This window comes from Mastomys coucha, unplaced genomic scaffold (assembly GCF_008632895.1).
Source record: "Mastomys coucha isolate ucsf_1 unplaced genomic scaffold, UCSF_Mcou_1 pScaffold9, whole genome shotgun sequence".
In the NCBI taxonomy this organism is placed as follows: domain Eukaryota; kingdom Metazoa; phylum Chordata; class Mammalia; order Rodentia; family Muridae; genus Mastomys; species Mastomys coucha.
This window is the reverse complement of record NW_022196915.1, coordinates 48,140,732-48,153,235: the sequence shown is the minus strand read 5'-3', so window position 1 is coordinate 48,153,235 and position 12,504 is coordinate 48,140,732. Positions and strand designations below refer to the sequence as shown.

Below are 12,504 nucleotides of genomic sequence, written 5' to 3'. Positions count from 1 at the left end.
TGACTGCAATCAACTTAACTAGCACGGTGGAGTAAGAGATGAGGCCCACATTCACCAGGAAACTTTCCAATGTTGTACTGTACTTAGATATGACCAAAATAAACCGCCTGGTGTCAGACTCAAGTTTGAACCAACACAGGCTCACTAAATCATGTTGAACTGGATCTCCTTGTCTCACATGGATGGTCACTCTACCAGCCCTAGTATTTGCAGGGACCTCTACAAAAGTGTAAACCAAATAAACTCCTCCCCAATTTGCTTTTGGTCATGGTGTTTCATCACAGCCATAGTAACCTTACCTAAGAAAAATATTTAAAATATGTTCTAGAATGACTTGCATACTTTGAAGTGTGTACACATAACAGCTTTCACTCAACTACAAGCAAGCACTAAGAGCCTTTTGATGAAGTACTTTCTCTTTTAGGTGTTTATCCTAGTATTTAACACAAATAAAACCCAAGAGAACGTTATGTGTACTTTAAATACTGTTCCAATGCTTTCTACCAAATGTAGACAATGTGTGATAAGTTAAGCACAATACTGTGTATATAGAACATGTTTAAGTGAAGAGAACCTGGTTTTATGATGACATATAAGTCTATATAGAAGGATCATCTGCTGAGGGGTACAATCATAGTCATAGAGGGCTTGCTTACTTTGTATGCATGAGGGTTCAGTCACTGACTGTGGTGGTTTCAATAGGTATGGCCCCCAATAGACTCATGTGTTTGAATGCTTAGCCCATAGGGAGTAGGCACTATTAGGTGGTGTGGCCTTGTTGGAGGAAGTATGTCACTATGGAGGCAGGCTCTGAGGTCTCCTATGCTCAAGCTATGCTCACTGTTGTCTAAGGATCAAGATGTAGAACTCTTGGCTCTTCCAGCACCTTGTCTGTCTGGATGCTGCCATGCTTACCACTGTGATGATAATGAACTAAACCTCTGAAACTCTAAGGCAGCCACAATTAAATGTTTTTCTTTATAAGAGTTGCCATGGTCATGGTGTCTCCTTACAGCAATAGAACCCTAAGGCACTGACACTGCAGAGAAGCAAAAGGCAAGGGAGAAAACAAGGCCCTGGAGAAGAGATGGGTTTGAAAGCAAGTGACCCATGATCATTATCATTAATAACAGTTACTGAATGCCTGCCACATGCCAGGCAACATAATGAGGACTTTGTATCCTTTAACCACCACCCTCATAGCCCTATGAGGAGAGTTTTTTTTTTTGTCCCTAGTTAATAAAAGTTAAAACACAGAAATGTTAAATGTCTCAATTAAGTCACATAGCTAATAAATGACTAAACTAGGATTAGACACAGTCCAAGTCCAGAGCCCATTTCTAAAAGCTATGAGAGTTCATGACAAACAGAGCAAGTGCCAAAGCACAAAGTACAGCGCTGTTTTGAGAGAACAGGCTGTGTGGCTTTAAGCACTGCTTGGGGAACCCAAAGTTACACAGTACAGGTCTGACATACATGCCCTGATATGGAATTTCCAAAGAACTGTCACTTCTGAGATGGCGCTGGTATGGTGGTAGTTTCTGATTTGGGTGTTTTATTCATCCCAAGGACTTGAGGGCTTTTTATCCTTTCAAAGACATAACATTCACTTTTGTCTCCAGAGGCTGGTGTTCTAGTGCTGACCAGATGAAAGCCTTCCTTTAATAAAGTGTCGACCAGTAGGCCCAAGACATTTGTTCCATTGGCCAGTTTTCGATTATCAGGCTTTATGGAAATGTACCTGAGGCATACAAAGAAGTAGTCAATTACAAAGCATTCCTTTAATAGCAAAACTACACATAGAAACTTAATCACAATCTCAAATAAAGGTATCATACCTTTCTCTTTTGTTTTTGATTTTTATTTTGTTTCATTTTGTGACAGGGTTATACTGTATACCATGATTGCTTCAAAATCATGATCATTTTGCCTCAAACAAAATGCTAGTATTACAGGTGTGCACCCGAGGCTTGGCAACAAGTTTTTGTTTGTTTTATACAGAGTCTTACTTTGTATCTATGGCCAGGCTGGAATTCATTTTGTAGACCATGCTGGCTTCAAAGTCAGAGATTTGCCTGCCTCTGCTTCCCGAATGCTAGGATTAAAGACTTATGTCATCATGCCTTGCCTGGCTCATGACTTTTTTTTAAAAAAACAGATTTTCTTTTGAGTCTTCATTTTCAAATTTAAATCAGTAACTGAATATTAAAAAAGACCATGGTTCCAACTCATCTCAATTACATTTAATTATATATTCAAAATTGTTAACTTTTCATTGAAATTATTTTCAGGATTGGTCATCTTGGTCAAAGAATAATACTTGCTTATTTTACTTATATAAGGTAACTCATTTCCATTTTTTTTCACTTTTCTTTAACCCAATTTGACTAAATTGATTTGTTTTTACTAACATTGTATATTTACAGTTTTCCACTAAGTCTAACCACTAGTACTGCCATTGTAATTTGAGATTTATTCCTGTCAAACCAGCCTTTTCAGGTTAAAATTTGAAGGTACAAAATGCCAAGACTCCCAATTTATTGCTATCTTTTCATCAATAGCTGCCTGCTGTTGGAGAGAAAATATGATAGTCAAAATATGATTAGAAGCCGGGCGGTGGTGGCGCACGCCTTTAATCCCAGCACTTGGGAGGCAGAGGCAGGTGGATTTCTGAGTTCGAGGCCAGCCTGGTCTACAGAGTGAGTTCCAGGACAGCCAGAGCTATACAGAGAAACCCTGTCTCAAGAAACCAAAAAAAAAAAAAAAAAAAAAGATTAGAAATGCAAAACCCTTTCCACCCACTAAGTATTCCACAATGTCAGCACATACATATACCATGTTTGCTTTAATAATGGCAATATAACACAGAAATAATCTGTTGTCCAGGATATTTTTGTGACTCCCACCGTTTGTTCTAAAATTGTGAAATAAGGCTTAGGCTAGTGTTGGGTAGACATTATATAGTTTCACAGGGGTAAAACACTGTTTGAGCACGTCCCTAGTCATGAACTGAAGTCATGGCTGAAATGGTGACCACTAGAGGCCATGTTCAGAAACTTTACTGGCAGAGAAAACAACACACAGCTAAAAATTAGCAAGCTACAAAGCACATTTCAAGAAAGGTTTATTGTGCTTGATACAAAATTTCAGCAGTAGTAAATCATTTCATCTTCCAAGTTCAGAGCTAAGTTGTACAGTTCTAGAAACATCTGTCAGAAAGTCGCAGAATATCATAAAAGTGTTAGGATACAAATAGCAAGTATGTAGGTACTTAGAAAAAAGTAGAATGTTCTTACAGTAACTCATTGAGCTAAAACTACTGTATCTGATTCCCTCTGAGGTCAAATTAGAAAGGATTTCATACACATATGTGGGTGAACTAAAGAAAGAGAGAATGGAACCTGCATTTCTCCGGCTGTGGGAAGGCTCTCCAGGCCAGTGCCTGCCAGCCAAGGGACTCTTCTACTGAGTACTATCACGACTCCTTATTTTTTTAAAAAAAAAAAAATTTCCAGCACTTGGGAGGCAGAGGCAGGTGGATTTCTGAGTTCGAGGCCAGCCTGATCTACAGAGTGAGTTCCAGGACAGCCAGGGCTATAGAGAAACCCTGTCTCAAAAAACCATAAAAAAAAAAAAAAGAAAGAAAGAAAATATAATATGCCTTTTTAAGATTAAGTTGAAAAAATTTACAAACATTCTGTGCTGTTCCTGAAACTTGTAACAAAAAGTCAGGAATCACTTGTTACAGTATATATGCAATGATCCAACCTCAGTTTCTAATCTTGTTTCTGAAGATTAAATTTATTATTTCCAAGACATCTTTTCATCTATCATGTGTCTTCCTAAAATCCAGGATGGCATTTTTCCTTAGGTCTCTGTCTGAAAAGGGATGCCAAAAAAGATTATTATTTGATTGAAATTTAAAACAAAACGTTACATTATTCCTCTTATTTAAGTATTTCTTCCCTAATGAAAATAAAGAACAGAATTTAAAAGTTTGATAACAGGACCTTCGATTTTCTTGATGGTCTATTTGATTGGTACTCATTTCCAAAATGTCTCAATTTATTTGGATGACTAAGAAATAAGGAAGTGGGTATACTTGGTTACACTGCCCACTGTCCTCTACTTGGTAGTTGAGACTAAGGGACATGCTGTGGAGGAAGCATTGACTACTTCCTGATGGCTACTGTACAGGCTAAAATATGTCTCTCGTCCAAAAGTGACTTGCTTTTAAAGGCTGTAAGTAATGAATGCATGAAAGCTATTTTCCTCCTAAAAGTTAAAGCCAGCTTTCACAGTTGATATAATGATACACAGCAGGAAGATGTTTTTAACAGGGGATGAGGTAGTGTGTCCCCAACTACAGGGCAGAAATCAGCCTTTGATTCCAGCAGAGGCAGGTGTGGTGGTGGTGCTCACCAGCAATCCCAGCACTGGGGGTGCAGAGGCAGTGAGACTTCCAGGCCAGCCAGAGCTACAGAACCATATCTTATCTCAAAGAAAACAAAACAAGGCAGCCATTCTTAAGATACTGACAGCCTATTCCAGCATTTTTAATAGTGACCGAGCCAAAGCTATAACAGGACACTAAATTTGTCCTGAGATTTATCTGCCTGAACCTGGCCTTTAAAATATTCTTCTCCACTGAAGAAAAGCAACAAACTTAAGTTCTGAAAGAATAAATGCATAGTATGTGAGGGAATCAGGCCATACCACTTAAGTTCTCCAATGTGGAAGCCAAGCATATGTTGAGTCATTTTAAGTCATTCCCTAGCAATGGAATATAATCTACAGAAGCAGTTCCTCTTATAACCACACAGGTTCTAATTCCCTGGGCAGTGTTGGTTTAATACCTGTTCAATAATACCTTAGTCTGTAAGTATCCAAGTTTAGAAAATAACTACTTGTTCTGTTGAACATTATTCTAAACTTTTTTTTTGTTTGCCAAGAGGAGTTTTAGTTAGGCATAAAGAATCTTCAGTTTTGAGAGAAAAATGTCAGAAAACTGGAGAAGAGCTGCTTCAACATTCAAAATACCTGACTTCAGCGTGGGTCTCAGCATTGCCATCAGAGCCACAGTGGAAAAGCAGGTCGTGGTGAGAAGGTCGCTGTGGAGGTAAAGCCACTGGGGAGTTACTGTTTCTGGTCAGTGCTGCAGGTCGCTCTAGGAACATTGTAATCCTCCTACTTAGCATCTCAATTGTTTTGCTGCAAGAGCCAAACACTCTGAAGAAGGCTTGAGTATTTCGGTTTAGGAAATGCACCTCCATGACAGCAGATCTTGATTGGAGAAGGTATTGGCTTAAGAGATCAACAAGAGCATCAAGTTCATAGAAAAGAGCCTCTCTCTGAAGTCTATAATGGTCTGAGAAGTCCGAGGGTAACAGAAGCTCATGAGTTCTCAAAAAATCTAAAATGAAACTAAATAAAGCACCATCTCTATCCACAAAAATCTGGCCATCAACTGTCTTGAACTCTTGGTCTCTACCGTCTAACATACCTGCCAACCGAGAGGCAGGGAACTGCTTGAGGGTAGAAAGCCTTGTTGTGAATATCTTCCCTCCCACATTCAAAGTGACTAGGTCCTGACCACTCATCCTCACTAGCTTCACACTAGTGGCTACAGACCATTAACACAGACTTATAAAAACCCTCTAACTCAATCTGCTACCATATATGTCATATACTATTAGGAAACAGGGAAGTGGAGAGAGAAAACTAGACCTAAATTCCAAGGTAACTATTGTCAAGACAAATAGTGTATCCATAGCTGTGTTTGCAAGTGTGAGTTGCTTGGGAACGTGCAGTATGTAAAATGGAAAAAGCAGCAAGTGAAACAGAATGTCAATATATCTCATGATTTCAAATAGATCCCTTTCCTGTCTCCTGCTCTGTTGAAATCATTCTCCACTGAAACCCTAACGTAAATCTGTATTTCAAAGTCATCAGGAGCAGAAAACCACTCTCTCTGTGGACACTTACCAAGCCCTTGTGGCCAAGATAAAATTTATAGAAAACACTATCTGGTTTTAGAACCCCCTTAGTAATTTAATAGCAAGTTCATGACTTGTTAAGAAAAAGCAGCCTTTGCCTTACCTTCAGCCCATCTGACCATCTCATGGCAGGTTGTGTACGAGACGCTCTTCTGGGCCGGCTTTTCTCATCCCTGATCATGTTACCTCTTCTCAACCAAAATTAAAGGACAAGGTCAAGATTCAGCTATCTAAAATCCATTTCACTCAGTGGGCCTTCAAGAGCCTACTTTTTCATGACAAAAATAAGGTTGACTAAAAGCAGTTTTAAGGATAGGTTATTTTGTTTTCATTTGACTTCTAAGCAATGAGAGAAGAGAAAGTTCTTCTGTCCTTTGAGCATCATTCTCTTAATGAGCAGAGGATGACAGCGTCGGCCTTCACCTGGGAGCTAACAAACGGTCTCTAAGTGTTACTACACCTGAAATTCTGCAGGCATGTCAACTGAGTTGGCTATACAGTTAATGTGACATTTTGCAACACAACCACAACAGTAGGTACCAGTTAAAAGATGGCTTTCCCAACTCCTGCCCTTCCCATAAGCACAGCTTATATCACCTTTAGTGAAAATTCCACAAGGACAAAGGTCCCTGGGATTCCAGTATTTGTGAGGCTTGAGGAAGGACTACTAGATGAGGCTTGTCAAAAATAGAAGGAGAGATACAAGATCATGAGAAAGGAATCACTCCTCTAAAACAAACTTGGGAGTCCAATGTTTTATGGTTATTACTTTTTTTTTTAGAATTTTCAGTCAGAAAAGTTGCTTTGCTTTCACAGTATACTTGATAACTCATTGCAATGCAGGTACTACATTACCTGCATTGTGGGTGCAGTGTTAGCTCATGTGTGCTCTAACTCTGTTTTGTTTTGTTTTTTCGAGACAGGGTTTCTCTGTATAGCCTTGGCTGTCCTGGAACTCACTGTGTAGACCAGTCTGGCCTTGAACTCAGAAATCCGCCTGCCTCTGCCTCCCAAGTGCTGGGATTAAAGGCGTGCCCCACCACCGCCCGGCTCATGTACTCTATGTTACAGAGGTGGTGTTAGCTCATTTGTGCTCTCACCTCTCTCTCTTGCTTATTTCTTGTCCAAGCTGGATTCAAAGTTCCAGATTGAGGAGGTCACCAATGAGATACAATACACCCACTTCCACTTATCACAGCACAAACTCAGCCAGTTTAGAGAAACAATATTTATTTTAAAACAGTCTTTAAGAAGGAAGGGAAGGTTTACGACTACAAAACTTCAAATGACATTAAAGAAATACTTTAAAAAGAAAAAGATTGGAATCTTGATCAGATCTGAATTATTCCTGTGTTCTCTAACAATCCCATCAAGAAACAGAACTGTATAATTGAAAGACTTTATAATAGTTTGTATTTGCATACAAATTCTGCCACATAGTTCAGTGCCACCAAACTAACATTTTTTACTCTTTCACTAAAAATGAAAAAGCCATCTGTCACCTGTCCAAAGTAAAAAACAGACTGTTCTACAAAATCAGCTGACTTAGTCAGGTAAGAACTGAAGCTTGATAGATAGTCTTTCCAAGCTGCCAATTCATCAAGTGGAGACCACTCCAAGAATACAGCTGGGCCAAAGAATACGAGGAGACCCAGCAGAACCACCACCATGAGCAGCAAATGGGGGTACCAGGGAATCTTGCTGGTAAACACTTTGCCTGTGTCTTGAGGCAAAGACAGTTTATCCACATCAACTAGTTTAATGTCCCCCCACTGAGTGGTATCAAAGTTCTTCATTAAAGGGATTGTGGGCAAATTAGAGAGTGGCAAAGGAGTTTCCTTGATTACTTTGATTTTCTCCCTGAACTCTTGCATCTGTTGCAAAAATATAATAGGTTCCGAGACATCTTTGAAAGCCTCAGCAATGTTGAAGGCCATCCGCTGCTCCTGTAAAATAGTGTTGATTTTGTTGATCTCCGGGTCATAGGTTTGCATAACTGCAAGCTTCATAGTTTCAAAGTCGGACAGGATTTCATTCTTCTTTTGATCCAATGTGTGTTGTAACTTCTCAAAAAACTCCTTTACTTTATCTGAATCTTTAGTGAGTAACTGGAGGGATTTCCTCTTGTTTGTTTCCAAAGTGTCCAGGCGGGAAAGAGCATCGCCCCGGCGCCAAGTCTCAAAACTCTGAAAGAGGGACTCAAAGGCATCCCTTTCCTGAGTGTAGGCATCTTCAATAGAAGAGAAGACATGCTTGGTGTGATCGCCACGGGTAGCGCAGATCCCACAAATCAGCTGCATGTCAGTTACACAGAAGATGTTGAGGGGCTGCCCCAAATGTCCTTTGCACACGGGCATTTTGGGAGAAATCTTGATTTTGTTGTATTTCTCCACAATGCCCTTTAGGGAGTAATTAACCTGAAGACTATTGACTCCAGTAGCTGAAGTTTCCTTACGGCAGGTAGGACACTTGAATGGAGATGGTCTCCACAGTAAATTCCGCACATTCCCCTCTAAGAGCCCTTCCAAGCATTTTTTGCAGAAGTTGTGTGAGCAGGGCAACACTCGGGGGTCATCAAACAAACTGCAGCAAATTGGACATGTGAGGTCTTCTTCAAGCAGCTCCATCACATCCTGCCACAAGAGAAAGAAACATTTAGTTCTGGTGAGCCCCTCTGTAATAATTAGAAGACATCTTCCCAATACAATGATCTCCTACTGAAATAACCAAAGCATGTATGGGAGGCACTTGGGAAAGGCATGTGTACTAAGGCATACTGAACTCACTGGGACAAGAACACTTCTGCACACAAGGCCTTTGTAAGAGCCTCCCAACAGCAGCCTTTGCTAAAACAGGGTTAGGACTGGGACAACTGCAAATGGAGCCAACAGGACCCAACATTGTTTGAAAACAGAGCTGACTACCAGAAGTCAGAGACAAAGACTCTCACTGTCCGTAACAGAATGGGCTCTTTACTATGGGCCCACAAATATGAAATGGTATGCTACTTAAAGACAGAAGCACACAGAGAAATCCAAGCATGCACTCTATTCCAGCTTTTACTGGAAACTGGCATATTTTCTATTTCAAAGACATCAACTAGTTTAATGTCCTCCCCCTGACTGGTATCAAAGTTCTTCAGTAAACGGCTTATGAGCAAATCAGAGGGTGGAAAGGAGTTTTCTTCGATAGCTCGATTCCTCCTAGCTACAGCATTAGTTAGTTCTCTCTGAGGGGCAGAAACCTACTCGCCCCTCTTCCAGAGAACTGGTAAAGCCAAGAGTACACTGACTGACATTTGTACCAACTGTGTCAAAGTTACAGGAGGTAGATAGATGCTGCTGGAACTTCAACAGGAATCAAGTCTATACGAACTGAGCTGTGCCATTACTCAGTCAGTGCTCTTCCAGAGCCCATAAATGGAAGGAGGAGGAGCCTTCCAATGAGAAGGCAGGCTGATTAAAGCACACACATACAATCCCAATACTCAGAAAGACAGAGAAAGAAGGATATCAGCTGGAGGCCACCAAGGCTTCAGAGCAAGTTCCAACCCACCCTGGACCTTGAGACCCTAACCCCGAAACAATAAAAGCTTGATGAAGCTGCAAAACATTACTCATTTTATCAAATCCTGATTCTTGTATACTGAACTACACACAAAAGCACTTGTGTGGCCAGTGGGTGCGGTCGGAAAGGAGTACCGGCTCACGTGACTCAGCTACAAGTTGAGACAGCTGCAGTTATTAGGAAAACAATGGAAGCCAGCAGTATACAGATTTAGGTAGCTGATAAATCTTGAGAATGAGTAAAATGAGCTTGCTACTTCAGAAACACGCGACTTCTTGACTGTGCAAAGGGAAAGGGCTGAGTTTTTTATGTTAAAATTTGAATTTTTGCAAAAGGTACTTGTAATCTTCCCATTAAAGAGTCATAAAGTTAACAAGTGTGAGGACTATTATAAGATGAAATATGTCAATGTCTAGAGGTCTCTGTAACAATATTATAAATCAAACACAATCAAGACTAGTTTAAAATATAAGAAAGGGTAGAGCACTTGCCAAGGCCCCGAGTTCAATTGCGGAAATAAAAACTACAAAAGTAACAGAGACAAACAGACTTATTGATCTCATACACTTAGTATGACAAAAATACTATCTGTTGAGATTTGGTTGTAGTATTGAACAAATTATCTACTAAAATACTACTCCCTTTATCAACTACAAATCTGTATAACACCAGATTTTTCTTGTGCGTGTTAATCAGAGTAATTAGAACAGTAATTTTCAATCAAACAAAATACCTAGGGCTGGGAATATAGCTCAAAAGGTGTTAGAAAGCACACTTGATGTGGACCAGGCCCTAGGCTAACCACCAGTGCAGCATCCCCGAGTCTCCCCCAAAGACAGAAAGCTGTCCTTCTATAAAGAATGCCACCTTTTTCAAAGTAGGGGAGGTATTTTTACTAATTTTTTGGTAACATACAATGATTTTTATCAGTATTGCTTTAAATGAGTTTTAACATGTTTTAAAGACCTCAGATTTCGGGGCTGGAGAGATGGCTCAGTGGTTAAGAGCACTGACTGCTCTTCCAAAGGTCTTGAGTTCAAATCCCAGCAACCACATGGTAGCTCACAACCATCCGTAATGAGATCAGATGCCCTCTTCTGGAGTGTCTGAAAATAGCTACAGTGTACTTACATATAATAAATAAATAAATCTTAAACAAAAAAAACTAGATAAAAAAAAGACCTCAGATTTCATTTCTAATATAATACTAATATATATTTATATATTATATACTATACATAGCACCCAATCCAAATTTGCTAATGTACCTTAACGCCTAAGGCCTAAAACCAAAACCAGTAATAATGCTGAGCAGAGTATACACATGCCAGGTCACAATAATCCTCTCTGTGGGTATGTGCGTGTGCAGATACACACGACTGCAGAAGGCCAAGGTCAGCGCACACACCCCACTCCACCCCCACCAGCAATGAGATCTCTTGCTGACTCAGCACACACACCCCCACCTCACCCCCACCCCCAGTGGATCTTTTGCTGACTCAGCTATGCTGGCTCCCCGCCACCCGACCCCCCTTGAGATAGGGTTTTCCTGTGTAGCCCTTCATGTCCTGGAACTCACCTTGTAGACCAGGCTAGCCTTGAACACAAAAGATCAACCTGCCTCTGCCTCCCTAGTGCTGAGATGAAAGGTATGTACCGCCACCCAGCTAGACATTCTGCATTGGGGAGGGAGTGGGGCAGGACCTTGTTATGCAGTTGCAGTAGTCAAAAAATCCTCCTGCTTTAGGATACTGAATGTTATGCAGGTATACATCTGCATAGCCCAGGGACATTCAATTCAATAGCTAAGATGTGTTAGAGGAATCTCATACTGAATGTATGAATGTATGAATGTATGGTACTATCGCTGGACAATGGTGGCGCACACCTTTAATCCCAGCACTTGGGAGGCAGAGGCAGGCGGATTTTTGAGTTCGAGACCAGCCTGGTCTACAGAGTGAGTTCCAGGACAGCCAGGGCTACATGGAGAAATCCTGTGTCAAAAAACAAAACAAAACAAAAAATAGGTACAGAGCTAAACAAAGAATTCTCAACTGAGGAATACTGAATGGCTAAGAAGCACCTAAAGAAATGTCCAACATCCGAAGTCATCAGGGAAATGCAAATCAAAACAACCCTGAGATTCCACCACACACCAGTCAGAATGGCAAAGATCAAAAACTCAGGTGACAGTAGATGCTGGAGAGGTTGTGGAGAAAGAGGAACACTCCTTTATTGCTGGTGGAACTGCAAGCTGGTACAACCACTCTAGAATTCAGTTTGGCAGTTCCTAAGAAAATTGGACATAGTACTACCGGAGGACCCAGCAATACCACTCCTGGGCATATATCCAGAAGATGCTCCAACAGGCAATAAGGACACATGCTCAACTATGTTCATAGCAGCCTTATTCACAATAGCCAGAAGCTGGAAAGAACCCAGATGTCCCTCAACAGAGGAATGGAATGGTCCTGTGAAGGCTCTATGCCCCAGTGTAGGGGAATGCCAGAGGCAGGAAGGAGAGGGTGGGTTGGTGAGCAGGGGGAGTGGGGAGGGAATAGGGGATTTTTTGGAGAGGAAACCAGGAAAGGGGAGAACATCTGAGATGTAAATAAAGAAAATATCTAATAAAAGTTTCAAAAAAAAAGATAAAAGGAAAGTGACTTCTTTATATATTTTTATTTTATATTTTGGGGTTTTTTATTTTTTTAATTTTTTATTTTTTAAAGGTCTCTATATGTGGTTCCAGCTGTTCTGGAACTCATATGTAGACAACGATAAGATGGCCTTGAACTCACAGATATCCTCAGAATCATATCAGCTCACAAATCTAGCTCCCAGGGAACTGTCACTCCTGGTGTCCATGGGTACCTGTACTTACCTACACAGAGACATAATCATAAAAAAATTCTTTCTCTCTCTCTCTCTCTCTCTCTCTCTC

General features: G+C 40.5%; 2 protein-coding genes across 3 annotated transcripts in view; both read right to left on the bottom strand.

Moving 5' to 3' along the window:
* Window positions 1–571: 571 nt before the first annotated feature.
* Window positions 572–6,170, bottom strand: Kcnrg (potassium channel regulator). 2 transcript variants are annotated; one of them, XM_031362733.1, is made up of 2 exons: window positions 5,010–6,170; window positions 572–1,741 (listed from the first exon to the last, which is right to left on the bottom strand). In XM_031362733.1, exon 1 carries the CDS (start codon window positions 5,598–5,600, stop codon window positions 5,025–5,027), a length of 576 nt encoding a protein of 191 aa, XP_031218593.1. In that variant the 5' UTR covers window positions 5,601–6,170; the 3' UTR covers window positions 572–1,741; window positions 5,010–5,024. The 2 variants fall into 2 exon arrangements, with proteins under 2 accessions (XP_031218593.1, XP_031218592.1); XM_031362732.1 differs by having other exon boundaries at window positions 5,041–6,170.
* A 1,038-nt stretch (window positions 6,171–7,208) lies between these two features.
* The window catches only part of Trim13 (tripartite motif containing 13), a 10,251-nt gene continuing 4,955 nt past the window's right edge, over window positions 7,209–12,504 (bottom strand). Inside the window, exon 3 of the mRNA XM_031362731.1 lies at window positions 7,209–8,629. Within this exon, the coding sequence (XP_031218591.1) occupies window positions 7,397–8,623 (1,227 nt within the window). The 5' untranslated portion in view covers window positions 8,624–8,629 and the 3' untranslated portion in view covers window positions 7,209–7,396. The remainder of the gene's footprint in view (window positions 8,630–12,504) is intronic.